We start from the raw sequence: 18,587 nt of genomic DNA on the forward strand, positions 1-18,587 counted from the left end.
TGAGTTTATAAAATACAAGTATCAAGATACAAAAATAATTAAAATAGATTTAATATTTGATTTCTTTGTGAATTCACTTATTTCCCCAAAGCCTCTATAATATTTTGATAGGTATTATGCTCCTTACATTGAAGCTCTATGGTTCTCTGACCTTTTACTGATACGTGTTTGGTAGGCACATAATCTTGGCCTTAAATATACACACACACCACCACCACCACCACCACCACCACCACCACCACCACCACCAGAATACTGTGGTAGCATTTTAACTCTCTTTAGCAGTGAAGCCTCTTTGGGAATCCTGCTCATCACTTTGGTGTGACCCTGGAGAAATTACCTAACACCTAATGGCTTCCTTATTTACAAAATGGGTATACTAATATCTTTGCTGCATTTACAAACAAATTTTATTACTTCACTAAGATAAGGCATATAGGAAGCATTTTCTATTTTTAGATATTTTCTATTTCACCACACAACCAGAAAAGGATTCACGATGGGCAAAAGCACTTTGGTGAACTTTTTGTGCTAATTTCTGGAGTTACCATTCTTAGGACTTCTTTTGAGACTGTCATTCCTTTCCCAAGGAAAGAACATGGGCTGATCATCCATGAGGTGGGCACAGCGCTGGGCACGCACACGTGCGGCCTCATTTTGGTTGATTACCACCACCTCGCTTTATAACTTGAGTCATTTGTTAACACCATCTGTGTTTTTCCTTCCTCCAAATTATGGCCAAGGAACCAGCAACACCTAAAGGGATTCACGTCTCTGTAAAGCACCCTCAGGAGGGGAGGGGGAGGCACGGAGCTGGGAGACAGAGGGAGGCGTTAATAACCCCTGTAACGAGCAACGTGGAGAACGGGCTCTGCTCACAGGACCGTGCTTTGGATCTAGTACTTCCTCTCTGAGAGAGGAGAAAACTGCAGTTCAACTCAGAGAGGTTAAGTAACTCAGCTTCAATGACACAGTTACTCTTGGTGTTGAAGCCTAGATGCGATATGTACAACAGTAGCCCTAATTTCCACGCTGAAGCCACGAGGTAGGAATTATTCTGTTTTACAAACGAAGAAACTAAGGCCTGGCTGGGTTCAGCCATGTGCACGGATCTACACAATAGACAGAGGTCAGATCTGGTGTGAACTCTGTCTTTTTTAGGCTCAAAGTCTTTCGTCCATTCTGACACACCATACTCTCCGAACAGAACTTGAACCTAACACAGTTTCTAATCCAATCAAGAGGTCATTTTAATTCAGACCAAACTTTCAGTTCAACAACTGCCTTTTGCCAATAAAGCGGGCATCTAGAACAGTTAAAAAAAAATTTGTTTTTACATTATTTAAATAACTTTTGGCTTCAAAGTCAACTACCTAAATTTTAAAATACCTCAACTTATCTACATTTTTACACAACACATTTTGTTTCAGTAAAAATGCATGAAAAACCTTTTTCTGTGTAGCTGATGCACTGAACATTACTTAGTTCTAATGAAAAGTAAAACTCAAAACCGAAATACAACTGAGGAACTGATAAAATTAGATGAGGCCATGGGGCACCTGGCTGGCTCTCTCAGTCTGTAGAGCATGCAACTCTTTGACCTCAGGGTTGTAAGTTTGAGCCCCACATTGGGTGTAGAGATCACTTAAAAATAAAATCTTAAAAAAAAAAAAAAGAAAGAAAAAAAGAAATAAGGCCATGTCTTCTTGCATTTTGGTAAAATTATTACATGCTCTGAGTCTACAAGGCTGAGAAAGCTGAACAAGGACTATGATAGTTGCTGTTTATTTGGGAGTGAAAAATGCAGTGTGAAAATAATTTCCTAATTCCAGTGGGAGCTCATTCAGGACTAATGAGCAAAACAAACACTGACCTGAGGAACAACTCCAAGAATTCACCTCAGAAAAAAAAGACCTTCAAGTTTTATTAGATTAATTAAAGTCTACCCCAAACCCAAAATTGAGAAGTTTTCTCTTTAGCTGAAGTAACATGGTAATCTTGAAACTTAGATAGGATCTCCAGGTTTCGTTTGTTTTTTTTTCCTTTAAATGCATTGTATCAGTTTCTGAAATCTTAAGCTGTGCATATTAAGTAAAAGGGAAATGGAATTTTGCCTTCCAATTAAGGGAAGTGATCTCTAACTCTTGAGAAATTCTATCTTGGCCAGGCTGATGTGAAAAAACCTCAAGTGCCCAGCAGTCTGCAATACCCATCAGTACACTGATAATTCTGAACAAAGAAATTCAATTAAGCATTATTCTTTATAGCTTTTGATTGAAAAATCCACTAATAAAATATCTACTACTACTACTACTACTACTACTAGTTGTAGATGCTAAATACATTCCTGCTTCAGAAGATCATAGCCTTCCAGGGGCACCTGGATGGCTCAGTCGGTTAAGCGTTTGACTCCTGGTTTCAGCTCAGGTCGTGATCTCAGGGTTGTGAGATTGAGCCCTGTGTGGGGCTCTGTGCTCAGTATGAAGTCTGCTTGAGTTTCTCTCTCCCTCTCCCTCTCCACTCTTTAAGAAATGATGCCAGATTCGCACAGACCTATAATCTGGTCACAACCCACTTTGCAGCTCATTTCTTCCCTACCAAACATTAGCAACAGATCATTTACTGAGTGCTGACTTACTGTGTGTCAGATCCTATATGAGGAGCCTGGAATCTCATCTAAAACAAACCCTATGAGGTCTAAAGGTATTATCTCCATTTGACAGATCAAAAACTGAGGCACAGAGAGAGCTTAAATAACTTGCCAGAGGTCACAGAGACAGTAAGTGAGGGACCCAGGACTGAAGTCAAGCTGTTTGACTTAGAATTTGTCTCCTAATACAGCCCATCTCATCTTGTTACAATGATTTTTGATTCACTTTTTGACAGGCTAACGTAGTGCTGGACATATCCTAAGGACTCAAAACATGTTATTTTCATCTCTGTTTTACCTAGCCAAAGGGGCATAAAGGAGTGTAATGAACAAATCTACCTTAAGTTTTAGTTGTTTGGTAGCTCGGTACGAGTCAGACACATAATGAGGTTGCCAGAAAAAGTAATCTTAGGCAACCTTCCTAACTGCTCAATATGGAGAACATGGAAGGTGCCAGTCTGGCTCTGCTCTCAGCCAGCCAACCAGACCATTCCTGGAGGTCTGGGCAGTACGCATTAAAGAGTCCGTCAAGAAACAGAACTCACCCAGTGAAGAGGATGGAGGAGCTAACTGAAAACCCGTGCCAGTGAAGACAGATTTGAAGGAAGTGAGGATGGTTAAGTAGAGGACAGCTGACACTATACGGCAGTGATGTCTAGACGCCCTGGGTCCCACTAAACCACAGTCTACAAGGAATGGGGCTCAGACTTGTGTAGGTTGCAAAAGCTGTCCGGGTGATTCTCATAATACATCAACACCCATGAATCACTGCTCTAGGACAGAAGTTCTTAAACTTTAACACATCCATCAAATCTCCTGCAGGGCTAATTAAAGCAGAGTGCCAGGCCCTACTCCTAGAGTTTCTGATTTAGTAAGTCTAGAGCAGGGCCTGATAATGTGCATTTCAGCCCGTTTCTAGGTGTTGCTGGTGCTGCTGGTCCAGGCCCCACACTGTGATAACCACTGCTCTAGACGAAGGCCCAGGATCAACTGAGCAGATGTTGGATGTACAGGAGTTTTGAAAAAATATAATGGTAACACTATAAAACTAGTTATTCACAAATAGAATGGACTGCCTGGTGAGTTGAATCTGGAACCACTGCCCCGTCACTGGAGATACTCAAGCCAGGGCATTGGGAGGGGATGACCCAGGTGATCTTCTCTCTTTCCGCTCACAGAGCCCTATGGCACCATGTGTCAAAAGAAAGCTGTCTCTGTTTTCAGTAACATTTTCTTCTCCTCAAGCCAAAACACAAACTCAATTCCAAACTCAGTTCTAAGCTTAAAAGTAATGCCCTTAAAAACAGCATTATAATTCCAACCCAATTCCCTACCGGGTGTCCGTAAGCCGTGGGGCGGGGGGGGGTGGGGGTGGGGTGTTTTTGTAAGCACCAATAGAAAAGCAACACATCCACTAAAAACCCTATCTGTGTCAGTAGGTTTGCTTATAGAGGTGCACATTTCTGTTCCGGCAAAACAGAGAAGGACAAACTCAGCGTGAGAACAAAGTGTAACTGCTGAAGTTTAAAAACAAACAAACAAAAGAAACAAGTGCTTTTTCCAAACCCTATAGCCTGCTTAAAATGTTTCATTCCACACTTTTGTCTAGAACATCATGATCTGTTCACTTATCTTTTAACCAATTTATGGAACAGAGAAAGGTGAGGTAAACGTTGACTGGACCGAAATTACACCCTTAGTTACTTGAAATACTCATTTTGTGTTTCATTATAATTATGGCAATTGTGTTTCTGAAACATATAAAGAACAAGACTGTGGGCTGGTCAGACTTCTACAATAGAGTACCCAATTACGTACTCAGGAAACTAGTCTAAAGTTGTATAAAAAAAGACCTTAAATATAAATAATGACCTTAATATCTTAAATAGGAAATATCCAATTTACTTATCGCTTGGCCAGCAATGACAGCTAGCTCTTTTGGAGGGTGGGTGGGCTGAGGGACAGCAAGAACACACAGTACAACTAGATGCAAAAGCCATGCATCAAAATCTGAAATTTTGAAATTTCTGAAATGGGATCTCCTAAAACTACCCTGTTCAGGTTAAAGAGGGACTTTCCACATTCAGCTCAATATACTAGCCCTGCATATCAATACTGAATTGTTTATGCTACATCCATTAAATACTTTTAAAACAGTCTTGAAGTTTTAGTACCTAAATCTAAACTCATGCTTCTATAGTCCCTACATAATTAAAACATTTCATCCTCTCTAAAATAGAATTACCTTGAGAGGGACTTTCAGATTTTTTTTTTTTTTAGATTTTTATTTATTTGACATGGGGGGGGGAGAGAGAGAGAGAGCGCGCGAGCACAAGTAGGGGGAGGAGCAGAGGCAGAGGGAGAAGCAGGCTCCCCGCTGAGCCAGGAGCCCGATGTGGAGTTCGATCCAGGACCCTGAGATCATGACCTGAGTCGAAGGAAGACGCTTAACCAACTCAGCCACCCAGGTACCCTGAGAGGGACTTTCATTTTATTTATTTATTTTAGATTTTATTTATTTATTTGACAGAGAGAGAGCAAGCGAGCACAAGCACGGGGAGCAGCAGGGAGAGAGAGAAGCAGGTTCCCACTGACCAGGGAGCCCGACGTGGGGCTCAATCCCAGGACCCCGGATTATGACCCGAACCGAAAGCAGATGCTTAACCGAATGAGCCACCCAGGTTCCCCTAAGAGGGACTTTTAAACATGTCTTTAAATCAGTCATTTCTGTGGAATATGTTTTTGGTAATTTCCACTGTAAATGCCATTTCATCATTAAGCAAAGATTCCTGTATCTGTTCTTCCATTCAATTCTTTGAGCTCTAGATTTCTTTCTCAAAGTCATCAGACTGTATGTTGGAAAAGAGTCAGCATTCCCCCATGATCAAATCCTTCCATGAACCTTGAAGTTTTATAGTCACTTACATCACCTTTAAGGTAGGCACAATGTCTGGAAGAAGCAAAATTCTTGGGCTAATATCTTGCCCTACAAGACCTTTTCTAAAAAAAGACCTTTTATGATTTCTGATCCAAACATTCATAGAGAGCTGACCAGAGAGAGGGTTTGAGTTCACTCTGGGATAGACATGGGTGTGGATCAGAATGGACACAAAACCCTTCTGTGAGTCCCTGAACCAGTGTGGCTTCTTCTGAGGTTTTTTGGCCAGAGGGAATAGGTCAGGCGATATTCTGGACAGCTAGGGAATGACATTCCCTTGGTCATTTTTCCCCAGAGGTACATCTCATGGTGAGGTTTCCTTAGAGCATCATCACTGGGGAAATTCCCTGAGGTCAAGGTGTGGATTTAGTCATCCCTGGATTTCCTCAGCACCTGGTTAGAGTGCTCTAGACACAACAGACACTTGGCATGTGGTTAGCAAACAAGAGTGAAGACTGGTTTTTTTTGAGAATGGCTAAAAGGCTAAAAATGAAAGAATGCCCTTGGCCTGCCTCTTCATGTAAGTCTAAGTCATAGCCCAGTTTATTTAGCTTCTTTCTCAAGTCCCACTTCAAAGCATCCTGATCACACTCTGAATCTGGGTCTTCCTCTCTGAAATACCAACAGGATTCTGTACATAGTTTTATTTTCAGCCTGTGATGTCACAATAACCTACTGTCCTACTATTGCTATTTAAGTGTCCCGCAACTCTGTGAGCACTCTGAGGGCAAGGATAGGGTCTATTATTGTTTTATAGACCCATGGTGTATGTAGTACTATACCCAAAAGAGATTTTTTTTTAAATAATGAAAGAGAAAAACAAAACAAAAACCCCGTCACTGCTTCTGAAAAGTAAAATAAATCTAGTTATATAAGTCAATTTCTTTTTTTTTATTTTAAGATTTTGAGAGAGAGAGAGAGAGAGAGAGAATGCACAAGCAAGGGGAGGGGCAGAGGGAGAAGCAGGCTTCCCGTGGAGCAGGGAGCCCGACGTGGGGCTCGATCCCAGGACTCTGGGATCATGACCTGAGCCAAAGGCAGGTGCTTAACTGACTGAGCCACCCAGGCACCCCTAGTTATGTAAGTCAAAAATGCATTTAATACACCTAACCTACCGAACATCGAAGCTTAGCCTAGCCAATTTAAACATACTCAGAATACTTAAGTTAGCCTACAGTTGGGCAAAATCCTCTAATGCAAAGCCTATTGTAAAATCAGGTATTGATAATCTCCTGTAATGTACTGAGTACCTGTCTGAAAGTGAAAACCAGAAGGGCTGCATGGGTCCAGCCCGGTGTCACAAGAGACGGGATCAGACCACACAACCGCTGGCCCAGGAACAGATGGAAATTCAAAATCCGAATGAGCATTGTACATACTGAATGTGCACTGCTTTCATGCCATCATAAATCAGCACCGTCTGGAACCTGACCAAGGGGGATGCTCTGAGAAGGCACACCGCAGTAACCACAGCCGGTTCCCGGACTCTTCTAATGCTAATCTAATCGTACACCTTCCGTTTTCAAGCAGTTAAGGCAACCTGGAGACAGAGCTAAGTAATTTGAAACGTTAAGAGGCCATGTTGGAGAAAAAGATGTGTGAGCAGAGGAAGGGGAGGTGGCTCTCTCTCTCGGGGGTGCAGGAGAAAGAATGCAGATGCTAACTGAGCTCTGCTCAGTAATGTGTAATGTACCTTTCTTCTCTGGCCCCCTAGCAAAAACCCTGGGTGAAAGCTCCATCATGGACGCTTTGTAACACTGTCTGCTTTGGGGGCATCAAAAGAAATGGTGGAGCCCGGCTTCAGAGGTGGGCAAGTACATGCTGAGGACAGAGGGTGTCCACAGAGTGACATGAGTCACAGTAGAAGTACAAAGAAAAGTGGCTGAGGGAAAAGAGACCAAGAGGGAAGAACTAATTTAAAGCAGCAGGTGAAATTCCCCCTTAAGGGTTAGGAATTGTATAAATTTGTAACTGACTCACACAAAGTACAAAGCAACACAAGTTTTAAAGATGTATTTGCATTCAGTACTCTTAAATATATTAATTACGAATGATTAGGGTTCACTCATTTGGCCTTTAGAACCTGAAGGGTCTTTAGCCAAGTACTGATGTGTTGGCTTGCCTGCACTCACCGGTAGGTGGTTTCTGGAAGGAGGTCTTTTAGGACATGGGTGCTGGTATTGCCCACGGTGATGCTAGCGTCTCCAAGATCAATATTGTAAGCAAGGATTTCAGATCCATTATTGCACGGCTCTTCCCAGTTCAGTACAAGGCACACAAAAGGTGAATCAGGGTAGGCATTGAGGGCCTCCTCTTCCAGGACACAGAGAGTGGAGACAGGGTCAGGGGCAGATGCTGGTGTCTGGCAGAGGACAAGCTCACTATACGGTCCTGCTCCAGCTTGATTGACAGCCTAAAAAGACAAGAACAAGACAAAGTCCACATTACCCCAGTGTAAATTCTAATGCCACCATGTTAGGTGCTGTCACATAAACGTAACAGTACACAATTGCCTTCTAGAAACATGGGTAGAAATAAATCTCAGAAAATGTTCACTTTAACAACCACTTTCCCAAAAAATGCTAATGACAACTTCTCTGTTAATAAAGCAAAGATCATATCACCATTGTCACCTTTTATGAAAAATAATTTTAAAATAACACTTTCTACTTGCACAGCCCACTTCAGGTTATATGCTGTCTTGTGACATCCTCCCAATAACTGTCGGGGGTAGGCAGTAAATGGCAAGTATTCTTCTAGAGTTTTCCATGTGAACGATATACTCCTATCTGAAGTCAATTCTCAGCCCTTTCTGATTTTACCTGAGAGCAACAGCTGAGACCTTCATTAGTCACTCCTCCATCAAATACTTATTCACTCGGTCTCCAGGGCCATACTCTCGTTTCCACTTACCTTCCGCTGCTTCTCAATCACCTCTGCCGGAGGCTACTTATCACCTGGATCTCTCAACACTGGAGGCCACCAGGGCTCAGGTCTTGGACACCTCCTCTTCTTCTTCTTCTTTTTTTTAAAATCTCTGTTCTAACTCCTCGAGATCTCATCTCATCTTGGAGGTAAATGCCATTTATATCATATCTCAGGGATAAATGCCATATTATATCTAATGCTATTTATAGCCTACTCCCAAATTTACTTGTGTAGCTCAGACCACTGTCTTGAATGCCAGCCCAGTACATCCAACTGCCTTCTGGACATCTCCACTTGAACGTCAAATAGGCATCTCAAACTCAAGTGTCTGCACAGCTCCCTAATCTCCACCCCATCCCTCTTCACCAAAAAAAACCCCACTGCACCTGCTGTAGTCCCTCTCATCCCTCAGGCTGTTCAAGTCATATCCCTGAGACATCACTGGACAGCTTTCTTCCTCTCATACCCCAATCCAGGCCACCAGCACACCCCACTGCACCAAAGCCCGGTCCAACATATTCAACTCTCATATGGCTCCTGTAATGGCCTCCTACCTGGTATGTGGGTGTCAGCCCTTGCCTGATATTCTCCATTCACAGCAAGCACTCGGATACTGCTCGTATCCCTTCCACGGCCTCCCACCATATTCAGAATAAAGTCCTCACAAAGCCTGCAAGACCCTATCTGATCTGCTCACCACTACCACCCTCCCCCCAAAACCCACTGCCACTCTGACTTCATCACCTACCAGTCTCCCCCTCACTTGCTCTGCTCCAGCCACACTGGCTTCCTCGCTGTTTTCACAGGGACACCAAGTCTGCTTCTGGCTCAGGGCCTTTGCAATTTGCTGCCCTTTCTGTCCAGGAAGCTTTTTCCCTTGACATCTGCAGGCCTTCTCTCAAGGGCTGCCTTTCGGTGAGCCCTCTCCGAACACCGTATTTAAATTTGCAGTCACCCTACCCCACCCCCACCCACTGTGATCCTCCTCATTTCCTATTTCCCTTCTTTTATTTTTCATCATAGCATTTATCACCACCATAGGGTATATATTTCATTTCATTACTCCCTGATGAGAATGTAAGTTCCGTAAGGGCGAAGCTGTCTGTTTCGCTCATTGCTGTATCCCCAGCAACTAGAACAGTACCTGGTACAGAAGATGTGCTCAATGAATGTCATTAAACATGTATTTTTTTTCCTTATAAAGAGAAAAACATTTAGCAGACTCCTTACAAACGTGAATGTACTCTAAAATCTAGTTCTCATTTACTTCATAGGAGAGTTTACGAGGACACATTACAAAACTAAATGAAAGTAGTCTGAGCTCTTAAAGGTTCAAAACAAAAGTTATAACTTATTTTAATGTTTATTTTTTAAAGATTTTATTTGAGAGAGAGAGAGTGTGAGAGTGAGCGAGCATAAGCGGGGGGGGGGGGGGGGGCAGAGGGAGAAGCAGACTCCCCACTGAGCAGGGAGCCCGGATGCAGGACTTGATCCCAGGACCCCGGGATCATGACCTGAGCCGAAGGCAAAGGCTCAACTGACTGAGCCACCCAGGTGTCCCTATAACACTTATGTATTACTGTTAATTTCAAAGAAGTTCAGAGCATTCATTTGCTAACAAAGCACTTTTGAAACTCTACTATAATATTTGTCGTATCTAGTCCTATTTCATGACAATACTTCAACTCTTTTTGGTAAAATTTTAAAACTCGAAAAGCACAGTGAAGTTCTTTCCTGTGGTGGCAGACAGTTCTTTATTTATATCCTGCCTTGTTCCCAAAACAGGAGTGCAGCACATATTTTGTAACCTTTTCCCAGTGACTCAGCACTGCTATTATAAAGATCAGATAATGAGCTGTGACCCTGACTCACTGACAAAGAGTCAGTTATGTCCCAGGTGCTCCATTCAAGAAGGAAGGACGGTGTATAACAAGAGAGTTTAATCAGAATGTTTATGATGAAGCAGGCTTCAGAATTCAACAGAGAAGTCTCAGTTGATCTGGAAAATTAATTTATGAAGGGAATATTTTTTCCAAAGAGGTCAGACACAGTGGTACGTTGATGGACTTGTAATAAGCAATTTGATTCATCACTTAAATCAGGTGGAAACCTAAATCTGGCATCTCTGCTTCTTAATCTATTTAAGTCTAAACATGTGTGAAGACAGACTTCTCCAAGGTCAAGAACCACATCGGATTAATCTTTGTATCTCACCTCTTGATCATCCTGATCATCCTTTGATTCTGGCACAAAGTAGTGCTCAAAAAATGTTACTAAGCAAATGCAAAGAAATGGACAAAGAACCCTGTTTTCTTAGTACAATAAGGCTTTACAGAGGGGGTAAAAATAACTTATCTGAGTCCATAAAGTAAAAGTAAACTCATGACCGCTGTCACTTTGAGGGGTTAGGCTAGGAACCAACTGTTCTTGATGTTATTCTATTTGGACTCCCGAGTCAAAGCTTACAGCTAACCAGCCTTGTTAATGGTCACTGGGAAGTGGGAGGTAGATCCTATAATCTAATGCAGACTAGTGCAAATCACTCTAATGTTTGTATCTGGCTCCATTTAACCACCAGCATATACATCTTCTGTCTTTTGCCAGTTTTAAGCATCTCTCCCACTGAAATGTGCATGTCGGGAGAATTCAGACAGAAGGAACCTTCCCCAAGGAGCTGTGACCCCTTTGCCTTGGACTTAGTCATTTATTCAGTGAATTCACAAGCAAGACAGCAGGGTGGTGAGAAACAGAGTTATGCGGAATTGGTTTTTCTTCTTATGTTGCAGGACCTCCTAGAGAAGCAGAAATTAATTATAAGATACCCAAACAATTACATTTATTTGTATTTAAAAGGACTTTTTCCATATCATCCCTCTTGACAGCCTCCATCACAGGCCTTTGAGGAAGTTCCCCAGGGTCTCACGGAACACCGGTGTCCATGAGTAACATCTGAGTGGTGTCCACGTACCTGTAGTCTACAGCAATACTGTGCAGCGGGCAACAGATCCCTGATCTCAAAGCCGGTGTCTGGCCCATGATAAATGAGTTCTAAGGATTCTTCATCTTCTCCCCATTCCAACCTGTACCCTGAGATGTCGGCACCAGAGCTCTCAGGACTCTGGAAAGCAGAAATTCGCGTGGTTAATTTCACTGAGAAGAAAATCCTATGATGTTGTGTTCAACTAACTGAACTGGGGAAAAAGAGCAACATGCCCCTGCCTATTTCAAATACCAAAGAAAGAGGTGAAAGAGATACTCGATTTCCTCTCAATTGTGACAAGTTAGAAAATGTCCATAACTCTGAATGATATAAGCAAGTGCCAAGGGAAATTCATGTGTAAAAATCACTTACATGTGAATTTTAGCTTTGTAGTTTCCTCACAACTTGCATTTGGGGGCAGACAAAGTAGAAGAAACAGAAGTCGAGGCAGAACACTCATCTGACTTACCTCCCAACTCACTAGGACACATCCATCAGGTGTAAAAGAAATACAAGGTGCTTTGCACTGTCCAGGAGGCCCAGCAGCAGTGGTAATTTCTGAGACATCAGAATAGGGGCCATACTGAAAGGGAAGAACACACACAGGCCTGCATGTATGTTGTGCACACATGTGTATGTGTGCATATATGAGGGCTAGGTTAACACCAGCATCAGTCCAGCTGATTAAAAAATATTACCTAGTGGTTTTCACTCCCAATTGAATGTGTATAAGGTTTTTTTCCTACATACATTGCCTGAGTGGTAAATGTCTATTAATAATAAAGTATGTCATTTTATTCCAAAGGATCACAAAGTTGGTTTACCAAACATTTTTCCTTTATTGTGATATCAGAAATAAAAGCACGCTGATTTTTGACACAACAGAGCATTCTAACATTTCCCACAGGACATCAAAGAAAACGAAGTCAGATGTACACTGCAGTTTAATTTTCAACACACAAAAATCTACTTGAAATTGGTAGTTATCAAATTCTGAGTATTTCTTCTAGTTATTGGTATTTTCCATTTTGAAAATGAATGCTCCTGTTAACATGTTCTCAGCATGACCCCACCATTTCAACTATTTGAAGGTTTATACTGCACTCCTCTTTTCTTTATACGGCCTTCGGTGATCACACTACTCAGAGCCAACCACCATTATTTCGAGAGAACCATAATGACCCAATTTAATAGGGGAATTTGTGATACCACAAATAGTTTGGGCAAAGAATACAATAATTTCCAGGCTAATGAAACATATGACTATGCTTTTCCAAAATGGGAAAAAAAGATAAAAAAAAACCAACCACCAAAAAACCACTCAAATTTTCCAAGACAACTTGCAAATACACTGGGCGGGGGGTGGATGGGAGAGAGGCTCTTTGGAACAGACCTCAGAAGCTGACTACAGTCAGATTTGTGGTTAACTTTCAATAGAACAGGAATAAACCGAGGCTGATGACAATTTTTTTAGATGATAAATTACTGAAAGGAGACAGAAAGTAAAACTCAGAGGCACAGAGCTGCACATTTATCTTTGTTATGGCGGAGATGCCCTGAACAGCAGACGGGAAAATGAGCAAAAACAACAGTACGACAGTTTCTGCAGTATCTGTGGTCATCCCCTTCCATGCTTTTTTTTAATTATAGAAGTTCAGGTGCACAAGCTTTCTTATCTTCTCATCAAAACATTTTTGTTTAGTTTTATGCTGTTTTTTTTTTTTTTTTTTTTTTTTAATTTCAATAGTTGTGCTGTGTCTGAAATTCCTTCCTAATTGGGAATTAGAAGGAATCAGGCTCCTGCTAAAGGCTTGCGATCCTATTTTAGGACAAATGTTTTCACCGTTGACCGACATGTTCCCCTCTGCCACGCTCTCGTAGGACTACCGAGAATGAGAAAAAGTCACCAACAACTTCGTGCTGCTGTTGGTTGTGCTTTCTCATTTTTAAAAATTCCATCAATTAATTCCATCTATTTATTTGTACGGAACTCAACTGTACAAATCATGAGTATGCACGGGGGTTCTGTAGCAGCAGTCTGCACCAGAAAGCAGACCGTATCTGGTTACCTTGTTCTTATCGTGAATCTCCCCCCAACCCACATCACTCTGCAATTTAAAATATGGGTGTAGTACAGACATAGACTTTCAGTCTCTGACAGGCCACCTCGACACCTCCCAGAGGAACAGCAGAAGGCGGGGCCAAGAAGAGCTCTCCAGTCTTCACTGGAAACAAAGCAAAAAAAGAAGCTGGCCTCCCTGCCCTCTACCCCACTCTAGTTCTGAAAACTGACCTAAGATACTGCTGGGTCATTTAGACAATATGGTAAAGGACTTCTTATGTAGTCCTAATTTCCCATAACTGATTCATACAGTCAACGAGCGAGTAACGAAATTATTTTTAAAACAACCAAGAGCATCTAAAGGGTGATGTTCTTATTAACCTTGAACTCTTTCTTAATAGAATGATATGAGGGGGCACCTGGGTGGCTCAGTCTGTTAAGCGTCTGCCTTCGGCTCGGATCATGGTCCCAGGGTCCTGGGATTGAGCCCCACATCGGGCTCCCTGCTCCGTGGGGAGTCTGCTTCTCTCTCTTCCTCTATTCCTCCCCCTCTCCTTGCTTGTGCTCTCTCAAATAAATAAATAAAATCTTCAAAAATAGAATGATATGAAGACAAAATTTCCAATGCTGGGTCAACAGGAAATCACAACAATGTATCACTTCAGAAAAGAGATTTTACATACACTACTTTAATGGTTGTCAAGGCTGGATAGGTACTGCAGAGGAATTTCAGGAGGGTGGATGCAGAAGTTAGAACCTTGTATTTTGATTATGGCGTACAAGCTTGTACTCACCCCTCCGTCATTCAGAGCCCTCACCCGGAAACGATACATGGTTCCAGGGAGTAGGTTGCCAACGGTGCACTCGAGCTCTGGCCCGTGGTACACCTCGGAAGCTACATCCTCAGGTTCTGTCATCTCCACGCTGTACTCCGAGACCTGGTCGCAGCCACTTTCTGAGGCAGGAACGTCTGGGAATGGAGAATGCTTTTCATCTTAGAACATTTTTGTGCTTCCAGTTGACCACATCACACCTGGTTCCCCACCAGGTTTGCAAAACGTCACGTAGTCACGTGACCGGTCCTCAGTATCTCTCTTACAGAGGAGCCCTCCTCTCCCCCACAAAAGAGAAGAGATACGGAGGAGTTTCTGAATGATATTATCTGTACTTTCCAAAGCAAGTACACTTAAGTACATTTAATTATACTAATAAAATAATTTGAAAACAATAAAACCATTAGGCAAATGTCTTTACACTCTATGGAAAGGAAGCTACAGAAGAAGAAAATCTCTTGGACTTAAAACCAAAGGTCCCGTTATATCAAGATAAATGACCGAGAGTTGGTACACTATTTTATTATGTTGTAGACTTAAGTGGTGGGAAAAAGCAGTCAGAGTTCTGCAGGTTTATATTTGCAATTTTACATGCTGTAAACTGCTGACACAACAGGAAATGCTCATACAGCTTGAATCAATACCACAAAACGCCAGGGCCCGCCAGACGCAAGAATTAGACGTTACCTTACAAACCACCTCTTGCTTTCATCTCTAAATTGAGCACAACTTTGCTTTTATGAATGAAGTTGGAAAAATTCCTGAAAAAGACTGGCTGCTCTGCAAGATCTTCTAGGAAAGTGCCCCCTGAAGGACAGAGGATGCCCACCCAGCATGTGTGGCACCAGAAGGCACGGGAGGAAGAGCGACAGAGCACAGGAGAACACGAACCCCAGCCAGCACACGTTCAACAGAAAATGGACATTTTCAACCAAAAACACTATGGTTTTGGGCGCCTGGGTGGCTCAGTTGGTTAAGCGACTGCCTTCGGCTCAGGTCATGATCCTGGAGTCCCTGGATCGAGTCCCGCATCGGGCTCCCTGCTCGGCAGGGAGCCTGCTTCTCCCTATGACCCTCACCCCTCTCATGTGCTCTCTCTCTCTCTCTCATTCTCTCTGTCTCAAATAAATAAATAAAATCTTTAAAAAAAAAAAAAAAAACAACAAAAACACTATGGTTTTTAGAAGACTGCTGACTTAGTAACAAAGCGTTAAATCCTAGATTCAATCTCCAATCGTCCCAGTTGTCGTTGTCAATGTGAAGATTTGTTTACTCACCCCACTCTAAGTGGACTTCTTTGTGCTTTGGTCGACCCAAGACCCTCGGTGGTTGACACTGACCTGGTGCAATGCTTAGTGTGCGAGCAGGGAGACTTTCGGAACACTGCAGGAGAAACACCGGTGAGAACCATCTCTTAGTTATTGTGAATTCACTAGACCTCTACATACCAGGCAAATTCTACCCTCTAACTGAACATGCTACCAAAAGGGGGTTACATGTTGAATGTGTACACATAATTTTTTTCCTCAAAAAATCTTTAGTCCAATTGAAGAAGTAAATTAATATATAAGACTTGAAAAAATTAGGAAATAACTCACGACATTATTGAAGTACAATGAGGGCAAGAATTCCCAACCTTCTCCCTCCCCTCCACTGAAGAAGAGGTACATATTTGCAAAACTGGATTTTGGGTTTTGGGTAAAGCACATAGAAAACTTAAAAAAAAAAAAAAAACTCACGAAACTCAGACAAGGTGGTGGATCACCATAATGAAGAGGAGGGCAAGGGGGGGAAGATAGAAGGTGGGGGAAACTAAATTCTTGGAGGTAAGTGTCCAGGATGAGTGGGTGGTGGAGAAACAAAGGTTAGAGGAGCTCCAAGTGGAGAGTATCAACATGGGTAGGCTGGTTGTGTTCTCTTACACTTCATCCCATCTTTTCCTGCGCTGTGGTTCGAGTTTTGCTTTATCCTACTCTTTGACTTTGCTGAAGCCTGAGCTCAGATTTTTGACGCCATGCCCTACTTGTGTACACATAATTTTTGTGCAACAAGACCTTCTCTCGTGTGTATGCGTGCGTGTATGTGAAGTGTGACCATATACTGTATATGGCGCTGGTAAAAATGATTTCTGAAGTCCGAGTCATAGACATGGGTTGTCTATTCTAAGCACACAATTACTTTCCCTTAAACCAAAATCAGAGAGATCCTTCACGAGGACAGAAGAGAACACAAAACAACAGCTGGATGAAATTTTTAAATGGTGCCATAAATGGCTAACCATCCACATACAGAGTAGAAAAGCAAATAAATTCATTATTAATCAACTGAGTCTGACATTAACCAGCAGGTTCTGTTAATGCTAAAATAAGTAGGCCTTCTTTCTGTAGGATCTGGTTGTGTAAGGCTGGTGATGTGGAAGTTGATGGTCTTTCTGAGACAGGAGAAAACAGGGCAGAGGGGGGTGGGGGGTGTCGGGCATGCAGCTCAACCAAACTCATTGCTCTTCCTGAGAGGAAGTGCTGCAGAGGAGATGGACTCCATACATTCCAGCAGCACGGCCTCTGTACCGCGCCTCACACACGGGAGGTGCCTGGCTGACAATCAGCGGCTTTGATGTGGGTGTATCCCACCCCGGGGAAGCACTCCAGAGAGCTCTGGCCCTGGAGAGTGGTCTAACTGGACCCCCTTTTCACACAGTCTCTCTCCCCCGTAAACGGGTAGTCTAGACATCACAGTACCGCTATCCTTGTGGGGGAGAAAGAAAACAAACAACAACACTGGAGGTATGCTGACTGCAAAGCTAGGCGCCCTAATGGCAGGTGTTCTTGTGAAAAATAAACCCAGCACAGGGCCCTAAGCCACCATCTCTGTCTCTCTCTCAGGATGGTTTCAAACCATAGTGTTAAATATCCCTACAATGAAAATGGCTTTTTACTACCTTGCCTTTCACGCACTTTCTGAATATAAGTTAAAGCCATTTACACAACTAACTGATTTCTAGGGTACTCCCTGTGTATTTATGAGGTTATTTTGAGCGTTATGAGAACATGGTGTGGTTGAAACCAAGGCTCCTGACATGTTGCCTGGCTGGTCTAAGGTCAAATAAAGAGCAGACAATAAGGAATACGCTGCTGTCCACAGTTGTGTAAGTTGAGCACTGCACAACTGCAAAGGTGTTTATTTAGCTCTGTCATCATAAATTTATACAGTTTTTGTAATAATTTTCCAGCAGATGGCAGTAAAGTACCTTGGGGAAGGTGTATCTCATTTCACAAAATTGCCAGATGTAGTAACAGCAGAGCTGTACACGAGGTCATATCTTTTTGACTTTAAATTCTCTGCTTTTCTATCATTGCAATAACGGAGGTTCCTCTCAGTTAGCTAATGTGAATGTCAGGCTACACTCAATTTTCAGCTGTCACATGTGATCATGCCAAAGTCTTCTAAGAAATAACTAAGTGACAAAAATGTACCTGACAACACCACGATTCAGCTGAGAATCATCGGGGCCTACCTTTTTTGTCCTCTAAAGCACAATTTAAAAAACTCGAGTTTTCATTTCCTGATGTGATACCGTGGCGGGTCGCATTACCACAATACATTTTAAAATAGTAATTTTATTCTGACAGTATGGATCGGTTGTCTGAACTTGACCTGGGAAGTTTACTTTCGTACCAAAACAAAACCAACCTGACTGTGTCCACCAGTACTGATGCAGCATGCTCGGAGTTTGTACAAAGTGCCTGGTTTCAAGTGGGTGAAAGTGTATTCCGTAGCCGATCCACTGTACGCCACTTCCCACTGACTCGCTGTAAGACAAGACTCAGGTATGAGTTTATGCCTTCTGTAAAAATGTCACAGTATCGACCACTACTGCTGACAAAAAGCTCCAAGTGGTTACCACGAGAACCAGCATCTCCTAGTCGTCTTTTTTTTTTTTAAATAGCCAAGGGCCCTCTTTCCATTTCCTTCACAAAGCTAAGTATTTAAAATCCAACGGAGTCATTTTTAATACTTAGTACTGCGAGGCTAGACTACTTAATACCACCATTATTCCATTTGCTGACTATGAGGTTTGGATGCTGGAAACAACACAAAATCTGCAGTGGGCAGGGGGAAGGGGTGGGCAACAAGCGGCAACAGAGGGCAAAATGTCAAGCAAGCTGTGAACCGGTCGTGGTGGGGGGGGGAGGCCT

At 42.5% G+C, this 18,587-nt stretch overlaps 1 protein-coding gene across 5 annotated transcripts in view; it reads right to left on the reverse strand.

Moving 5' to 3' along the window:
* Positions 1 to 18,587, reverse strand: part of FNDC3B (fibronectin type III domain containing 3B) — a 336,841-nt gene that overhangs the window by 31,963 nt on the left and 286,291 nt on the right. For all 5 annotated transcript variants that reach the window (XM_032407203.1, XM_032407205.1, XM_032407207.1 and 2 more), the window contains 6 exons: positions 18,082 to 18,200; positions 15,669 to 15,774; positions 14,353 to 14,528; positions 11,966 to 12,079; positions 11,485 to 11,634; positions 7,721 to 8,001 (listed from right to left, as the gene is read on the reverse strand). In XM_032407203.1, the coding sequence (XP_032263094.1) occupies positions 7,721 to 8,001; positions 11,485 to 11,634; positions 11,966 to 12,079; positions 14,353 to 14,528; positions 15,669 to 15,774; positions 18,082 to 18,200 (946 nt within the window). The remainder of the gene's footprint in view (positions 1 to 7,720; positions 8,002 to 11,484; positions 11,635 to 11,965; positions 12,080 to 14,352; positions 14,529 to 15,668; positions 15,775 to 18,081; positions 18,201 to 18,587) is intronic.

This window comes from Phoca vitulina, unplaced genomic scaffold (assembly GCF_004348235.1).
Source record: "Phoca vitulina isolate PV1807 unplaced genomic scaffold, GSC_HSeal_1.0 scaffold8, whole genome shotgun sequence".
NCBI classification, from domain to species: Eukaryota; Metazoa; Chordata; class Mammalia; order Carnivora; family Phocidae; genus Phoca; species Phoca vitulina.